The following is a 19,043-nucleotide window of genomic DNA, read 5'->3' on the forward strand; positions in this document are numbered from 1 at the left end:
CACCTAATCGAGTTACAAGGTATGTTACTTCAGCTGCATGAACATTATCAAGTAGTTTTGGATAGTATTATGAATGCACAATTAGGAGTAATACAAGTACAGATCCTCAGTCCCGATGATATACTGTAATTAAGGCCTACAAAAAGGCTTTTCCTAAGAGGATTTTCCTAAGAGAGAGTTATGGGTACATCACATATCAAATCTCATCAGTGAGTATCTGACAAAAGACACACTGGTATATATATTAAGGCTTCCATTGACAAATGGAATCAAATACGCCTTGTATAAACGTATTCCTTTTCCCAATATAATAAAGCAAAATCCAAACCATTTTGTATATCTACAAGAAAAAAGGAGTTTGTAATACTAGACAAAGAAAAACAGACATATGCACAATTGATTGAAGGACAGTTACAACAATGTAAGTTAATAGATAGTAATAAAAAACTGTGTAATTTTAATTTTTCGCTAAGAAATGTAGCTACACAAAGAAATTGTATAATTGGTTTGTTAACAGGGATAAGTCACATACCCAAGAACTGGAAAAAGAGAGTATTACGAATTTTTGAACTCATTTGGATACCTGTAAATGATAATAAATACATTTATATAGCACCTAAAGAGACCCAAGTGATGTGCGTATGTAAGGAAACTAGTGATCTAAAATTGAAAGGAATAGGTATAGTAAGTTTCATGGACTCGTGTACCATATACTCAGTAGATAGTAAGGTACAAGGTTTAGGATCTGTGAACTCTAAGGTGAAGAAAGACATTATTCCTGAACTTATGCTTGAATATGATTGTTGTGAAGCAAGTTACAATGATGTGAAGCTCAGCCAAATCCCTGAGTTAGATTGACTGTAGGGAATTTATTAAATAATGTTAATCTTAAATGGGCTAGTCACAAAGTCGACGAAGTTGAATGCTTAGTGCAACAACAAGAGACTGAAATTAAACATACGATGACTATGCAGTATATATCAGTTAATAACTTGGAGTGTTTAAGTCATAATGATTGTAATACTATGTTGTTGTTGTGGCCGCTGTCAGAAATGTAAGTACAATCCTAAGTGCATTCATGACTATAGGGAACACTGTCCCAATCTCTGCATATATCAGAATGTTATTATTGCCAACAGTAAGGCAAGAGAATCAGATTAGGGCGTTACAGTACAGACGAACAGGAAAAACACAGATAATTCAGGCCTCCGATTGGTTAAAACTATGGAAAGTTCGGTGGTCACGTAGAGAGATATTCTACAAAGTTCTGGAACACTGGTTGGGGCCACTGAGACTATATAAGCTCAGAGAAGCTGTTGCTGAGGGCTTCTACCAATAATTCGTGGACCAGTTGCAGTCAGAACCCTTGTCGGTCGACAGGGCGATTATGCAATTAGTAATAATAATTAGTCTTCTCGTAACTACTCTTCGAGTAAGAAAGCTGCTTGACAACTTCTCACACAAGTAAAAATTTCATCGTGGGATTCTACGCCACTGTTTATCCTTCTCTCTGCACCTTAGTTGAAACGTCCCAACCCAAACATTCCAACCGCTTGGGAACGATCCAAGCAACCTACCAACCATTCTGATATTCTCCTATAAGCCCTAATCCTGTCTGTTACGACAGCCGCTTCTCTGCACTTCTATATCTCGGTAGTCCGCTATGAAGTCCGAAATTATACTCTCCGTATATTCTGCCATCATAGCACCCAGCCTCTACGATTGGACGCCAACAAGGGATCAGGTTCAAAGATGCATACTGCCTCTTGATCAGATAACTATTCTTTTGACTCTTGTGCAACCAAATTAAGCCATTCCGATAAGTATACTATTCTTCCTGTTTCTGCAGGTAGTTGTACCGGATGTCCACTCATCCTCTTGTGATAGATGTGTGTTAATATTTACTGCTGTTGTGACCACTCCTGTGAGAACATATTATATCTGTTGTATTATAACTATAATGCAGACCTAAACAGGGAAGTTCTAAGTGGAGGATGGATGAACACAATCAGATGTCCCAAGAGCCTTGAGAAACTAATTGCTCTCTATGCATACGGCTTACTATGGATCCAAGATTTCACTAAATCTCCAAAATATTTGGGCCCTGCAAATCCATGTAAATAAAATTGAAGTTTCTACCAGTTATTTTGATCAGAAATTAGATTCTCTGTATGTTTTGGACCCAATACCAAACCTTCTGACTGTCTGTTGCCTCAATATAGGAAAACAACACTTGATATCATTTACATGATATAGTCTATAATCTAATTATAACAGACTATTGTGTTTAGTTTGTCAAAGTGCGATGGGGTTTAGAGGAAGGCAGGGTATCGAAGTTGAGCAAATGCAGCTTGTTTTAACGGTTTACAATGTCAAAACAAAATTTCTGGATCTGCAGGACCCGCAAAACAATGCTCTAAGACTCTGCAGGTTAGCATCGCACAGAAGTTCTGCATGTCAATCCCTGCCAATGGCAAACATGTCGGTGAAGCTCAAATGCTCGCTTTCCATTCGTAACATTATTTAACTATGAAGTATTCATAGAATCTCAATACATAAATATAGACAGAAACATGAAAAGGAACACATAATAGGACAAACATAATAACAAGTTAGTTTTGATTTGACAATTGTTTTTCTATTTTGCTTTCCAATAATTACAGCTTCTCAATAGGATACTGCGTTGTCTTGAAATGGTTTCTCATTAATTTACCGAGTTTGTTCTCACTGGATCATTAGCTGTTCGTGTGTGGTACAGATGGAACTTCAAGAAGATTTCTGACATCCATATGCACATATCACTGCTGGGCGCCAGTTTCAAATTTTCAGTGTCATTCTCCAGAATCTCACATTTCTCCTGCCATTTTAATTCACATGTCACTGTTTAAATCAGTTATCATCTGAGAGGTGCATAACAGGCAAAAGCTCTTCAATAATAATAATAATAATAATAATAATAATAATAATAATAATAATAATAATAATAATAATAATAATACAGGGTTATTCTAAATTAGTTACCTCAAAGTATCAGCAAATACTGTATTTTCTCACATAATTAATGCACTTTTTTGGTAAAAATACAGGCGAGAACTTCGGATGCATTAATTATTCGAGGAATTCAGATATTTAAAAAATAAATAAAAAGTAAATAATTTACATTTAAAGGATACATCAAATTTATTATACACGCAACTGGTTAAACTCATTTGCAGTTAATCGTCATTTGGCGTAAAATTCCGGCACGAGATTCTTTCTGGAAAGTCAAATAGGGTACATCACGTAAGTTAAACACGTGGTTTTGAAGTACCGACACTGGAAAATATTCTTCCTGTTATGAGCTGACAATACGGCCTGAAGTAAAATAAACATATCCTGATAAAAGTACAATTCATGTGATGACATACCAGCAAAAACAGAAAACTGTCCAATATGAGAAGGGCCGGGGATTGAAGGAGGGACCCATGCTGTATTTCCCCAAACCGGTCGTATCCAATCTTGTACGAGTGACATGTCCATCCACCCTTTTTCTTGGATATGAACATCGATCCCTCATGGAAATTTTACTTTAGGCATTGTTTTTAATTTTAGAACAACATAAGGCACAAGCTTTCTGCCATCACCTGTTACAAGAAGCATTGCAGTACATCGTTCTTTTTTGCTTCTGGTAGCACGTACGATAATACTCTATATTCTTTTTTATCGATTGTTCGACTTTGTGGCATACAGAAACTGATTGGCACCTGACCTATGGTTCCTATTTAGGAGAGCAAATATTCCTTCACTTTAAGCTTCTCAATCACAAAGCAATGAAAATCAATTACTTGGTTGAAATCATTCGGCATTTTGTGCCATAATGTTGTTCTTCGTCGAAAAGAAAGTCCATTTCTCTTCATAAAATTAATGAAGCCTCGACTAACCTTCAGATCCGAGACACTGATTCCATGTGCCGCAGCTTTTCTCGTCCTTTAAAATACAGCATTTCGTGAGAAAGGGCATATCCAACACTGCATAACGACATCCAGCAAGTTTCTTTGCGTCACACCAACACAGATAGGTCTTACAGCGACGATGGGATAGGAAAGGGCTAGGAATGGGAAGGAAGCGGTCGTGGCCTTAAGGTACAGCCCCAGCATTTGCCTGGTATGAAAAATGGGAAACCACGGAAAACCGTCTTCAGGGCTGCCGACAGTGGGGTTCGAACTCACTATCTCCCGAATACTAGATACTGGCCGCACTTAAGCGACTGCAGCTATCGAGCTCGGTAGACGAAATCCCACATTTAAGCAGATCCTCCCCTACTTTTGGAAAATTGCCACTTTTTGGTCCACGAAATGCTTTGCGAGACTTGCTGGTCGCATGAAGTGCACTTCTCTGTTACCATGGTGACCGCGGTAGCACACGTTGCATTTGAACGCTGAATACTTGCGGCCCACTTCCCCATTCCCGTATGTTTTGGCGTAACTGTTCAGCGAGAGTTTATATGATGCACTATTACTCGAATACTTGCTCACTGTTGACTAACAAAACAATTTTGAGATCACAAAAAACTCATGTCCCGTACTTGAAACACTCGTAAAATACGTTTGTACCAGACTGGAGTAGAGCGTCAGTAGTCACTTCTGCGCGGATTCTCTCACTGAACTAGTGCAGTGGTATTTCCTACCGGCTGATAACAGCACGATGGCCGATATTTGGAATGCGCGGTTTCGCAATAGGTAGGCGAGTAGTTGACATTTTATTTTGAAACGCATCTGGAGCTGTGTGATGGATGTTCGTAGACATGGGTGCGTCAAACACGTGAGCATTCCTTTTTCTCCACGTTGGACCCAAAAATATTGGGATGCATAAATTAAAGATAAAAATTTCATTGTTCCGTATCGAAAGTATTAACGTTAAAATTGAATAATTGAAAAAGAGGTTCAACCTATTCAATACATAAGAGAAAGAAATGTAGTGATTACATTCTTATTTAATAGTAATTAGAATTGGGACCGGTTTCGACCATAGTCCAGGTCATCGTCAACCGATCAAAACATAAAAAACATGAAAAACAATGCATATGAAAAAGAAAAAGATTAAGTGAACTCTGGATCGGTATAAGAGGCAATATAAAATGATGATGGGGGTAGAAACTGTGAGTCACTTAAAATACTGGATCTTCAGGATATTCTCCATTCTACTTTGGCGTTCGAGACTGTGTGCCGCACTGATCACCGGGAACTGGCAGTTTGCTTCTATAAATCTATTCATCTTCGACTTCAACATATTGCTAGATCTTCATATGTTGTTCGAGAGTGTTGTGACTTTGTGCCCGACGGAGTGTAAAAACTGACCCATTTGACCGTTCTCCGCTGTTCATAAACATTGTGAGACTTTATCTATCATTGCGTATGCCGTACCACCATTCATAAAATTACGCACTGTTTTCTTGTAAGTGACTCGCAGTTTCTACCCCCATCATCATTTTATATTGCCTTTTATACCGATCCAGAGTTCACTTAATCTTTTTCTTTTTCATATGCATTATTTTTCCTGTTTTTTATGTTTTGATCGGCTGACGATGACCTGGACTATGGTTGAAACCGGTCCCAATTCTAATTACTATTAAATAAGAATGTAATCACTACATTTCTTTCTCTTATGTATTGAATAGGTTGAACCTCTTTTTCAATTATACAATTTTAACGTTAATGCGTAAATTATGCGAGAATATACGGTAATTTCAAAACTACTCATTGAAATTTATTCAGATGTTTGTCAAACCTCATGCCATATCGTGAGGCCTAGCGGACAGACTTTGCTCAATGCACTCTCCTCGCTTGTTTGGCAGGAAACGTGATGCAGTCGTCATGAAGGTGTACAGCGGTGCAGAGCACAAACAGTGTTGTCAGTGGTTTCAAGAAATGAAATTGTAAATTACCATACGAATACATTTCAGATCAGAGCATGAAAAAGCTCCACCACAAGTGAAAACTATCAAAGCATGGTATGATCAATTGGCGGAAACAAGTTGCATGGCAAACCGAGAGAAAGGACAGGAACGCCCTCGTATAGCAGACAACGTTGTGGAAGCCGTGACAGGAACGTATGCACTAAGTCCAAAGAAGTCTACACCTAGATCAAGTTTGAAACTGGCCATTCCACAAACTACAGAATGGCGAATTTACGATGATGAATGCAGTGCAAGGAGTACAAGTTGCAACTGGGCCTGGGGTTCAGTGCTTATGACAAGCTGAAACGGTATGAGTTGTGTGGATGTGATTAATGGGATGGAAGATGGCTATAGTTTTCTTAATAAGTTTGTGTTCTGTCATGAGGCGACCTTTCACCTCAGTGGTACAGTAAATTGCCACAATGTGAGATCTGTATGAGCTGTTTAAACTGATCAACACTGCGTTTGCTTGGGTAGATGCGGACATGTTCGTGCGTACCTGGGATGAAACTTCATATAGGTGCGATATCTGCAGAGTACAAAAGTGAGCCACATTGAAAATTCGTAAAACATTGCAATCAAATCTGGATATGTCAATTTATGCATTGGAAATAAACTACAAGTAATTATGTATGCAGAATTATTTAATGTTATTTTCAGGTAAGTAATTTAGAATAACCCTGTACTGCAAATGATACATTACCTTGGGCTAGTAAGCTGATTAACTACAATTACTAACAACCTACATAAATAAAATTATAATTTCGGTCTCAGATTAGGTATAAAAATGTAGAAAGTATGTTCAATTTAATTTTTGTTGTCCGTAATGAAATCAGGGATAGATGGCTGAACAGAATTTCTTGAAACTCCGTATTTAAGATCAGGGATAGCCAGGGTGTGTACCAGACTATATATTATTTGATTATTATACAGTGGTTTAACAATACACGGATGGCTAATACAGGAAATGTCAAATTTCTCCATTAATATTAGCTGAATAACAAAATAATTAAAAACAAAAAGTTGTGAAAATAATTTCTGAACTTTTATGTTTGATGAGCTTTTACTGAAAGAGGAATAATACGAGACAGTGCTATTATTACATTTTCACAAACTTCAAAATATCTCCAGAAGTACGAGTTACATCTAAGTTGTCTAATACAGAAAATATAATTTCCAATCTTTTATACATTTTTACTGTATGAATTATAGCAATGGAGGTATTCACGAATACTGGGAGGTCATCAACAACTAGCATCAATGAGGAAATACGGTTCAGTTGTCAAGGTAGCGAACTGGCAACGCTGAAGGTTGTTGTAGAGATATTTTTTTCTTATAAGCTGCAAAACAGCGTGGTCATTAGCCCCCTATTGATTGGGATGATAATGAAGATGACTACAAAAGCGAGACAAAATGTGAAAGAATGATCACTCAAAGACTCTAGGGAAAAAGCAATCATAAATGGGGGAGTGGTTGAAGTCTAGACCTTGAACGTCCCAATATCGCCTACCTGGGAGAAAACAAAACGTGATGGCCTACAATGTTCTAAGACCCTAAAAGCGTAACTATATCATTACAATGTTATTGTTAGTTGAGGTATCCTCTGTCACTTCTGCTGTCACTCTTCCTGCTAGATGGCATTACTGTTAGAATTACAAAAACTAAGCCAGTTGATGACTGATACAACAAATAGTAAATAAAAGATGGAAAAAGGAGAGTACAGGCAGTAGGAAAAAACCTGGAAGATTAGAATACATTTTGTCAATAACACAAACCATAATGGTAAAAATTAAATTTCATCCTTTATCAACTATGTGAACTTAAGCTCCATACAACTTATTACTACACAAAGTTAGCAGACTGGAACAGCTCTTGTACACATTGAAGTTTCAAGACGAAAACAAGTGTCCATTTCACATAAATTGAACGATTTGTGACAGAGATCACATTCAGATGTGCTATTATCTTCGAGCAATTGCAAATACCAAGTACAGTATGTCAACATCTCATGTTCAACAGAAGTGGGTATCACTTCACTCCCTTACACAATAAGAAGTGTCTTCAAAAGATTCCAAGTTAAAAGGGACACATTTAATATGACAAGCATCATGGAATAAAACATGAATACCACGAGAAAATGACAAGAACTACTGAATTAATATTCTTCTCCTGCGTACTCATGATTGAACTGTCTACCATTAGGTTCAGCCCTCTCTTCCTCTCCCTGATAGCCATCTTCCCTTCCTTCATACTTAACTGCTGTTTCATCATAGTTTGCCTCTTCATAATTCTGGGCAGAATAATCAGGATAATCTAGAAAAAGAAATAAATCTCTTATCACAAGATCAAAGATAAAATATAGATTTATTAACTACCGGAGTCAAAGTTGGCAAAGTTGTCAAATTTAGAAGTATTTTTTAACAAATTCAGTTAATTTCCATATGTCATATACAATCATTCAAATAAAAGAAAAGGTTGATTTCTTGCATGGTGATGGTGATTATTGTTTAAAGAGGAAGTACAACTAGGTAACCCACCCCTCTGGACTCTATTCAAAAGAGAATAAAAGAACTCTGACTCTTCAGAGAATGAAGAAATGAAAAAAAAGAGTGTGAAATCGAAGGAATGTGTCTCCCACTTCACATGCAGTATGCCAACAGTTCAACTTCTTTCAAACTCAGCAAGCTGAATGTACAACTGTCTTTCCCTTCCAGTGTGGCACATTGAAGAGCAACAACAGATCGCTGTCAAGCGATCGCTGATAATGTGATCCAAGACCGTAATTTTTTCAGTGCTGATGGTGATTATTGTTTTGACTCCTAAGGAAGGTTTAAATGGCTGCTGCTGCTGCCCAGTACAAAAGTGCATATTCTGTAGTGGAGCAGCAGAGGGCCAAGGCAGTTGTTCTAAGCATGATAGGTTATGTCCCCTAACCAGTACCAGAGTGTTTAAGCAGTATTCTTGCTGATAGTTTGTTTTGTTTTCAAACAGTGAAATTTATAGGTAAAGCACCCTACACACATAGGAACATGATTTGGCAAACTTGGTTCCTAAAGTTGGTTCGCGAGAAAGGTTTGCTTGTTTCGCTACACACACGTTCATCAGGCACAAAGAACTCAGTCTCACATTTGTTGTGGAAATGTGGATATTAGGTATAATGTATTATTCTTGTTGACGAAAGACGACTACTACTACTACTACTACTACTACTACAGGGTCTTTCAATCAAAGTGGGGCAGCGCAGCATAGCGGGTAGATGGGCGAGACGATGGGTCAGACGAGCACATGGCAACTTGTTGAGTTTGGAGCTGGGAGAGCGCCAGTATGAATCGCATGTAAATAACAAGCACACATAATAACGTATAATCAAAGTAAAATAATTTCTCAGCTTCTCACAGAAAATGTTATCCACCTGCATCTACAAATTTCTGGCTTCATCTAAGGAAATTTTAATTCATACGCATTAGTTCATCTACCAAGATAGCCTCAATTTCTCTCATGATATTTTGTTTGAGTTCATCTAGAGTGTGAGGGTTTGTTGCATAAACCTTATTTTTCCATTTTCCCCATAAATAAAAATCGCAAACCACTAGATCCGTAAAAAAAAAGATTGTTGAAAATGGTACGAGAATGTCATTCCTATATCTCTGCTCAGTGATTGTGGTTTCAAAAACTATAGGCTCTATTGTCCTGTCTACATTTATGCCGCCAACACTCCCATTTTCACACTCTTGATGAACTGAAACGAAATATCACGAGAGAAATTGAGGCTATCTTGGTAGATGAACTAATGCATACGAATGAAAATATCCTTAGATGAAGCTAGAAATTTATAGATGCAGGTGGAGGACATCAACATCTTCTGTGACAAGGTGAGAAATTATTTTACTTTGATTACGTGTTATTATGTGTGCTTGTTATTTTCATGTGATTAACATGAGTGCTCTCCCAGCCCCAAACTCAACGAGTTGGAGTTGCCACGTGCTCGTCTGAGGTTCAGCTCACCCATCTACCCGCTACGCTGCGCCAGCCGATCCCACTTTGAGTGAAAGACTCTGCAGTAGTAGTAGTAGTAGGCCTGCTAACATGTATGAGATTAACTCGATTAAGTACAACAAGAAGGGTACGTCCCTAACTTTGCCCGAGTAAATAAATATAATATCCGTTTACCAACCTAGGTATATTATATTTATTTTCTTCCTATTTTCACATATATAGTATTAACTGTAACTTGTGACTAGAATATCAATGTTGGATTTCGACTTTCGTACTTCCTCTTGGACAGTGACAAATGAAAGAAGACCAAGCGAGTCGGCTGTGCGGTTAGAGCCGCACAGCTGTGAGCTTGCATTCTGGAGATAATGGGTTCGATTCCCACTGTCAGCAGCCCTGAGGATGGTTTTCCATGGTTTCCCATCTTCACACCAGGCAAATGCTGGGGCTGTACTTTAATGCCATGGCCACTACCTTCCCAATTCTAGCCGTTCCCTATAGCTCCGTCGCCAAAAACCTTTGATGTGTTAGTTCAACATTGAACACGTAGCAAAAAAAAATAATAATAATAATAATAATAATAATAATAATAATCCCCAAGTACCACAATTTTGGTACATTGAGACTTTCTTATAAGGAATTAATTTCATGTTTCGACTCAATGGCGTTCTTCACTTCCCAACAGAAACTATTTCAACAAATTCCCTCTCACAGTTAAAACGCTAAATCTGCCTGGGACATCTCCTCTTGTATCATTCTTGTAGCACCACTAATGCCTATCCCTGGTTTTATCTGTCTCTGTATTCACTTTCCAAAAACAAGGGAAGCTTCTGGAAGCTTATAAAAAAATTTGTTAAGAAGCTAGGATGCATGAAGGTCGCGGTGTCTGCTGTCCCGTCTACTGTACTTATCAACCGCTCGCTGCCAATGCTTGGTCTCAAATGAACTCAGCCGATCAAGACGGACTGTACAGTGGACAAGAAAACCATGTTCGCACCATCCACTACACACACACACAAGCATGGTTCTTCGCTGGCCACTCCACGAACCAAGTTTTCCAACTCAACAGAAATCCATGTTTGTCACAAAAATGGTTTGTGAGCCAACACACACAAGCGGTCTTGGCTCCTGAACTATGCAAAAGACCAAGTTCGACAAACTATGTTCCTATGTGCATAGGGCGCTTAAAAGTTTAAATCTAGCCATTTCATTCACCATATCCACAAATGAGGACATCGACTTTAACTCTTTGTATTTTGCAACAGTGCAGTCAAATAGCTTTAGGGAGTGCACCATCTGTCTCTTAATATCTCTGAATTCAGGTAATATGGAAACTGGTGACCTCTAGTGTATAGTTTGTGAACAAAGCCATAAACAAGGAAGCCATGGCAGCATATAGACAACGAGGGAATGGTGAGTCGTATTTTATAATTGTTTACAATACATTAAAACATTAAATAGATTCATATATTCATATTTACATAAAGTAAAATTCTTAAACTTCTTATTAGGGTCGATTTTTATACATATATTTAGGTCCTAGTCATATTTTTTGCTGAAGAAATTGCCATGTCCTCAATTGTGGACATCGTGTCTCTATGGTTGTCATTATTAATCAAAATATAACCTAGCATTGTTTCAGAAATTCAAGTCTCCTGGAACTTTAATATTTGCAATAAGAGCATAATAATGTTATGATAAGTCTCAAAGGAGAAAAAACCATTGTTGTATTTAGATATGATTGGTAAATGGGGACCATACTTATTGAAAATAAACTAAATACTGATATTTTATATTTAGCTCTCCATCCCAGTGACATTCTTGATCTGATAGAGAATGAGGATCTGTCTGACCCTGAGGGCTGGGAGAGTGAAGAAGAGTATGAAAAGGAGGACGATGCGTTTTAAAAGAATAAAGGTAGGTCAATAACTCACTCAAATTTTAACAAACTTTTTAAGAAATTTTTAACAAAATACTTACTAAACAACTGTACATACACTAGACCTATGTTTACATACATATTAATTGTCTTTTTTCTTTTGGCAACAGGAGATGGCGATGATGATGATGATGATCCTGGAAGTTTGGAGGAAAGTACTGGAGAAGATGCAGTGAATGAATTATTGCCAGAAGATGATTATTCCTGGATGAACCTCACGCCAAAAAGTAACACTCAGTGGGGCTGCAGTGTATTATTTCAAAACAATATTCCTCAGTGGGACGAAAGTATTCAGAACAGTGACGAGTTACACGATCTTCCGTTTCCCATAACATATTTCTTTAAATACATTCCTATCACTCTGTTTGATATCATGGTGGAAAACATGAATATTTATGCCATACAGAAGGGTGAATCACGATTCCAACCTACAAATTTTGATGAAATAACAAAACTTTTTGGAATCCATATAATAGCTATCCAAGATTGAGAATGTACTGGGAAAATACTGTAGGCATACCCAAATTTAACAATATGCCAGTTAATAGGTTTTTCAAACTAAGGAACTTATTGCACTGTGTCAATAATTTAGAGAAGCCAGAGGGTTGTAAAGATAAATTATGGAAAGTGCGACCTAATTATGATTCATTGTTGAGAAGGTGCCAACAGCTGAACATGGAGCGTAATATGTGCGTAGATGAACAAATCATCCCTTTCAAAGGCCATGTATCTGTTAAGCAGTATGTGAAAGGCAAACCCAATCCATGGGGTATAAAAGTGTTTTTATTATGTGGACAAAGTAGAACTGCCTAAGATCTATTAATTTACCAAGGATCTACCACAGAAATCAAACAGTCCCTTCAAAAGGAATTTGGATTAGCAGCATCTGTAGTACTCCATTTATGTAACAGACTTTCAGAGAGTAATGGTCATCAATTATTTTTTGACAACTATTTCTCGACGTACAACTTCTTGGAGGTTCTCAAAGTGAAGGGCATATCTGCTGCCCGACCTGTCCGAGTAAATAGGATGGCAAATCCTCCTCTTCTGCCAAACAAAGAAATTTAAAAAAAAAAAAAAAAAAAGGAGAGAAGCTTTTGTGACCAAGTGAGCAGTCGTGACGGGAACGTAGTCATCATAAAGTGGCAAGATAATAGGTCTGTAACAATGGCAACTAATTTTGTCGGTGTTGGAGATTCGGATTTTGTTCGACGGTGAGACAGGAAGTTAAAAGAAGTATATTGAGATACCAAGGCCACAAGTCATTCAGTTATATAATGCTTCAATGGGTGGTGTTGATAAGTTAGATTTTCTAATAAGCCTGTACCAGATTGCCATGAAGACTCGAAAATGGACAATGAAAATATTTCACGCCATTGATTTTGCTATCACAAACAACTGGTTAGAATATCAAAAGGATGCGGCTAAATTGGGGATACCAAAAGGGAAAACGCTTGACCTCCTCCATCTCCGCATCAGGATTGGAGAGGCATTAGTATGGAAAGGAAAGAGTGCAGCAAGCAAGAGAGGACGTCCTTCTACAAGCAGCCCTACATTTGATGAACCTACCTCATATAAACACAGTAATGTTGAAGCAAGGCCAATCCCAGAAGTACGCTATGATAGAATTGATCACATGCCAACCCGCAGCAATGGAACTCAGGCTAGCCGGTGTAAACTGGTGAATTGCACAGGTAAATCGCGATGGCGATGTAAGAAATATTGTGTATCCTATGCTTGAGCAAGGACAGGAACTGTTTCATTGCATTCCATAAAGCGTAGGACTTATATATTCTTGAAACAAGGTAAACATTAATATTTCATGTCTATTTCAATATCAATGTTTTTTCTTACATTATTACCATGGTTACTGGAAATGTTGAACTGCAAACGTTAAGTACCTTCATCCTCAATTGTTGACATGCTGTATTTCCTGATCTATGGGGAATAAAATTTTGAAATTTTGAACAGTCTCCCTGCATCAATCCCCAACACTTCTGAAATGTTCAGATTTTTCCACCAGCTAGAAATAAATCATGAATGAAAGGGCTAGAGAAACCCCTAGGTATTTAAGGGTGGGGGAGTGCTCAAACTGAATTCCTTCCCATGACATATTTAGTTGTCTAACTAGCATGTTATAACCTATTGACAATGGATATTAATGAAACTGATTATATAAAGATCATCCAGTGCTAAAAAGGAGTTCCTTTGCTGATATAAAATGTTCATATCCTTTCCATATGGGACATAAGTTACTGTCTGTAATGATGTCCAAATACCCTTCTGCATCTCCTCGCCTCATGCTGAAAACAATCTGACGGTGAGTAAATAAGGAAAAACAGACTTGAGAGATACAGAGTTAAGCTAGGGGAAGAGATATGTGGGAACCTCCATTTGGAAGAGCTCTACTAGAAGTAAATCATCCTAAAACTTGCCAGTGAATGTTTGTGTTACATTGAATTAAGATAAGGAAGGCTATGGTATCCTTAGCCAGGAAGTCATTACCTATTTATTCATATTCTTCTTTTTCCAGTTTGACTGTATTCTGCCTTAACCACTTATGAATGAATGGACGTGACAATAAGATTAATAGAAGACAGATTTAAAGTAACATTACACCATCTGTACAACTTCACCACCAACTATTTATGTTCGAATTATGGAGTTTTACAGGACCATGAATTTCTTGTTCCCTGGATGTTTATGCCCTTCATCATTCTAACGAGCAGGAGAAAAATGTAAAAGAACTTTTATAAGGAAAAATGACCTTTCCTCTTTAAGCGATATCAGCCTTTGTTACCAATTTTCATTCATCTCATTTCATTCAAGGATTAAATTGTTCCTAAAACAAAACTTACGAGCTTTCTGCTTCATTTTGTATTTAATTCAGTATGTCCATAGTCAGAATAAGTCAGGAAATAAAATAAACAATACATATATCCTAAACGTGACAATCATCTGGATTTATACCAAGTAAAATGAGACAAACCATTTGGAAAACTTGGCAATTTAAGAAGGACTTGCTTTGCTTCCTCAAAAGGTACAACTGCCCTTAAGAACTATATTGCAGTACTGTATGCCATAAAAGCATAAACCAACATATTTTCTTCAAAACAAAGAACTTTTAAGTCGAACGGAGATAAATTTCTAAATTCACAATAAGCATTACCAGTATGTTTTGAACTTAAATACATCTCCTCCATTCCAGAGAATATATATAAAAAAAGGGGAAATGTCAAAGATTCAAAATATATTTTACTCACCATCAGGCGGCTCCAATTTGATACGAACTTCCTTCTCCTCAGAGCGAGCAAACTCACGATCTCGGCGATCCTTATCCCTGAAAAATTTCGAGAAGGTAAGAAAAGATAACAAAGAACATAATAAACAAAACAATTTATATAAATTAAACTGAAGATCATAAGTCTGTATGTTGCTTATTTCTGCAAAATATAATCATTACAGTACCAGTTTAAGTTTTCTCAATATGGCATATTTGAAATGGGGGCCATTTTAATCATTTAGTTAATTAATTTATTTATTTATTTATTTATTACTTCCCAGTTTATGGCTTACCAAACATGACAAAGTATACCATGTCAATAGCGTTGGAAATCAGGAAATCATAATGAACAGCGGATGTTAACATGGGTTGTAACGGTGATATAACATCTTTTGCTGCTCGAGAGAAGATTTATAGGATGCAAATCTCTGTATATTCCCAGTACAACTTCAACTTTGTAGTGTCCAAGATTAACTACTGCCTTAACTTCCAATAACATTTTGAATTTTCTGAATATTGTTGCATGGTTAGTTTCAGAAATGAATATACCAAGATCCAATTTCTTCAATGAATATGAAGTAATAATAATAATAATAATAATAATAATAATAATAATAATAATAATAATAATAATAATAATGTTATTTGTTTTACGTCCCACTAACTACTTTCTAAGGTCTTCGGAGACGCCGAGGTGCCGGAATTTAGTCCCGTATGAGTTCTTTCACGTGCCAGTAAATCTACCGACACGAGGCTGTCGTATTTGAGCACCTTCAAATACCACCGGACTGAGCCAGGATCGAACCTGCCAAGTTGGGGTTAGAAGGCCAGCGCCTTAACCGCCTGAGCCACTCAGCCCGGCATGAATGTGAATATGTTAACACTGTTGTTAATTAGACTTAACACACAATTTAGTAAAATGACCATCTCATCAAGAATTGTTACACTAGCAAACTGTTAATGCTTGTGTTAAATTAACATGACACCAGCCCTGTGTTAAGCCACTTAACAGCTGTTAAAATTACAAAATGGCAACATCTAGAACATGTAAGTTTGAAGCTTTACTGCTGTATGAAAACTACCTATAAACTGAAGAAGGCACAGGATGATCCATACTAAGAAAAAACTACTTTCTAGAATTTTCAGAAGACATTTACTACAAAGATACCTTAATACCAAAGCCATAAAAAAAATAAAAAAAATTGAAAATGGCCTAGATTAGAGTTTCACACAGATAGAAACTAATCACTTTGTCCAGTGCAGCAGTTTCTTATAGTTCTTAGGAATTATGCTTCAGACTCTTTTTGTCTAACTGTAAATGGCTATGTTCATGAGTGCAACACACAACTGCATAGAATAATTTTGCAAAGAATTTCTGCTGCCATTGCAGCACTGGCAAGGCATGACATTACTTTCCCCACAGTAAAATAATGCTCAAAAATCATTCAAGACATATCAAGTATCACATTTTCCCAGTGTTGTAGGAGCCTTAAATTGCACTCATATAATAATATGTCGGGTGGACCGAGTTAACAAAAAACAGACAGTATACTCAGTTATATGCAAGGAGGAATGTCCCTTGTAAATGATCCCCACTACAAGACGTATTTATGCAGCAATGGGAGCAGCACAATAGACCTGCTTTTTACAAACAGGAAAAGTGCACAATAACAGGTGGTAGAGTACGGGATGATGTGGTCTTCAGAAAACATTTACCAGCGGAAATCACACTTCGTATAGAACGACTGTCACCGAAGAAGACCAAGGCTAGAAATCCATACTGCAGGAAACCAAATCAAGAGATTCTTACAAAGGCATGCGAAGACATAAATCCTACAGAGGGGCAAGATCTGAATCAGATACTAGATCATCTAGAGAACATTATTAAAATAGCTGCTGAACGACAATTAGTTAACACCAAGTGTGCAAAGCCATGGTTTAATAAGTTATGCTACAAAGTCCATAAGGAAGCGCAACAAGCACTGCACATATTCAGAAAGTCCCAGTCTCCATCTGACCTACAGGAATATACAAAGAAAAATAGGGAATATAAAAACATATCGAGAGCTACCAGGAAAGATTTTCTGCTGGATGAAGAAAAGAAGCTAATAGAAGAAGCCAAGGAACATCCATATAAAGCCCTGATAGCAAAGCAACCTCATTTCCCCAGGGATACACCCATGGAGATCTGGGAAGCACACTTCCAAGGATGTATTACAGAAGGAAGAAACAAGACCAGCATCAGTTGAAGATCACAAGAATAACTTAAACATAGAACTGTTTACTGCAAAGGAGGTAGAAACAGCATTAAAACAGCTGAAGAAGAAAAAAGCATGCGACCCTGACCAGATTTTCAACGAACACATAACAGAGAGCACAAATGTACTGACAGAAGACTGGACACATTTGCTTAATAACTGCCTACTACAGTGCAACGTGACATTACTAAAAGTGTTATACATGGGAAAAGGTGACAAAGGTGACCCTAATTCATATAGGGGCATTGCTATGGAATGTGCAGGCTTTTAAATACTGACAAGACTATTGATGATGATGCTTGTTGTTTAAAGGGGCCTATCATCGAGGTCATCGGTCATCGGCCCCTAATGGTACGAAATGAAATAACAAAGAGTACAAATTCATCCACTGACCAAAATAAAATAAAAAATGTCATGAAGAATGAATGGATAACATGAACCCAAAAAAAAAACAGTGGAGCAGACTCAAAAAAAGATCGTAAATAATAGCATTACTGACCAAGGGACCACTTATAAAGCACAATGATGCTTGATATCTAAAGGGGTGCAGAATCCATGTCTAAGGCCCCACAGAATGGTACATGTCGTGAGTAAAGTAGAACCATGGTATTTGTCATGTTGGGGAACTAATCAAAAGTAGCGAAGACTCACGGTGTTCCACACAAGATGGTACTACTCACAAGTATTGTACTTCATACAGGGAATGCAGACCTATGGTGTTCCTCACACAATGGCGCCATTCACAGCCAACGCAAACTGATGAGGCTCCTCACCTAGGTGTACTAATCACGGGCGCCGGTATTCCCGTGGTGTTCCTCACATAGTGGGCACTAACCACAGGCAACGCAGACCGACGGTGTCGCTCATATAGTGGTACAACACACAGGCTACGCCCAGACCCGCGGTGTTGCTCACATGGGTATGATGTACGGGTACTGGAAACCCCCAGGCCAGACTCTTTACTGCTACGAATCACAAACCTATTTCGTACCTAATTTAGTGGTACTACTCGCAAGTACAGGCAACCCATGGTATTCCCCGCATGATGGTACAAATCAAAAGTAGTTTCATGGTTTTAATTCAATCATCCCTTGGTCACCCCTTACGACAGGCAGGGGATACCGTGGGTGTGTTCTACATGTGCGCCCCCCACTACACCAGCGTAGTAGGTTCGTGGGACAAGATTATTGATGGAATGACTATCAGACTTAGAGGATAGGAGAATATCTGAGGAACAACTTGGTTTCCGGAAGTGTCGTTCAACAATCGACGGCATAAAATGCCTACAAAATGATATAGAGAGATCATTGAGACTAAAAGGTGACAAATCACATACCATATTTATAGATTACTGCAAGGCATTCGACCAGGTGAGCAGAAAGCTTATAATAGAGTAATTAGAATCCCTAACTGGATCTCAAAACTGCACAGCAATGCTTATAAGGAGTATTCTTGAGAACAATGTGGTCTAGATCGACGACAACAGATCAATATCCACTGCATTAGAACAAACCAACGGTATATTGCAGGGTGACCCACTAAGTCCCCACTGTTGAACATAGTGTTCTGGATGTAGTACAAGTAGTTAGCATGAACGATGTCGCTACCTATATGTATGTGGACGACATGGTTCTA

General features: G+C 37.7%; 1 protein-coding gene across 1 annotated transcript in view; it reads right to left on the reverse strand.

Annotated features, from left to right (window-relative positions):
- Nucleotides 1-7,712: 7,712 nt before the first annotated feature.
- The window catches only part of LOC136857170 (U1 small nuclear ribonucleoprotein 70 kDa), a 114,737-nt gene continuing 103,406 nt past the window's right edge, over nt 7,713-19,043 (reverse strand). Inside the window, exons 9-10 of the mRNA XM_067135604.2 lie at nt 15,131-15,207; nt 7,713-8,248 (exon numbers count right to left, since the gene is read on the reverse strand). Coding sequence (XP_066991705.2) covers nt 8,091-8,248; nt 15,131-15,207 — 235 coding nt within the window. The 3' untranslated portion in view covers nt 7,713-8,090. The remainder of the gene's footprint in view (nt 8,249-15,130; nt 15,208-19,043) is intronic.

This window comes from Anabrus simplex, chromosome 1 (genome assembly GCF_040414725.1).
Source record: "Anabrus simplex isolate iqAnaSimp1 chromosome 1, ASM4041472v1, whole genome shotgun sequence".
NCBI lineage: Eukaryota > Metazoa > Arthropoda > Insecta > Orthoptera > Tettigoniidae > Anabrus > Anabrus simplex.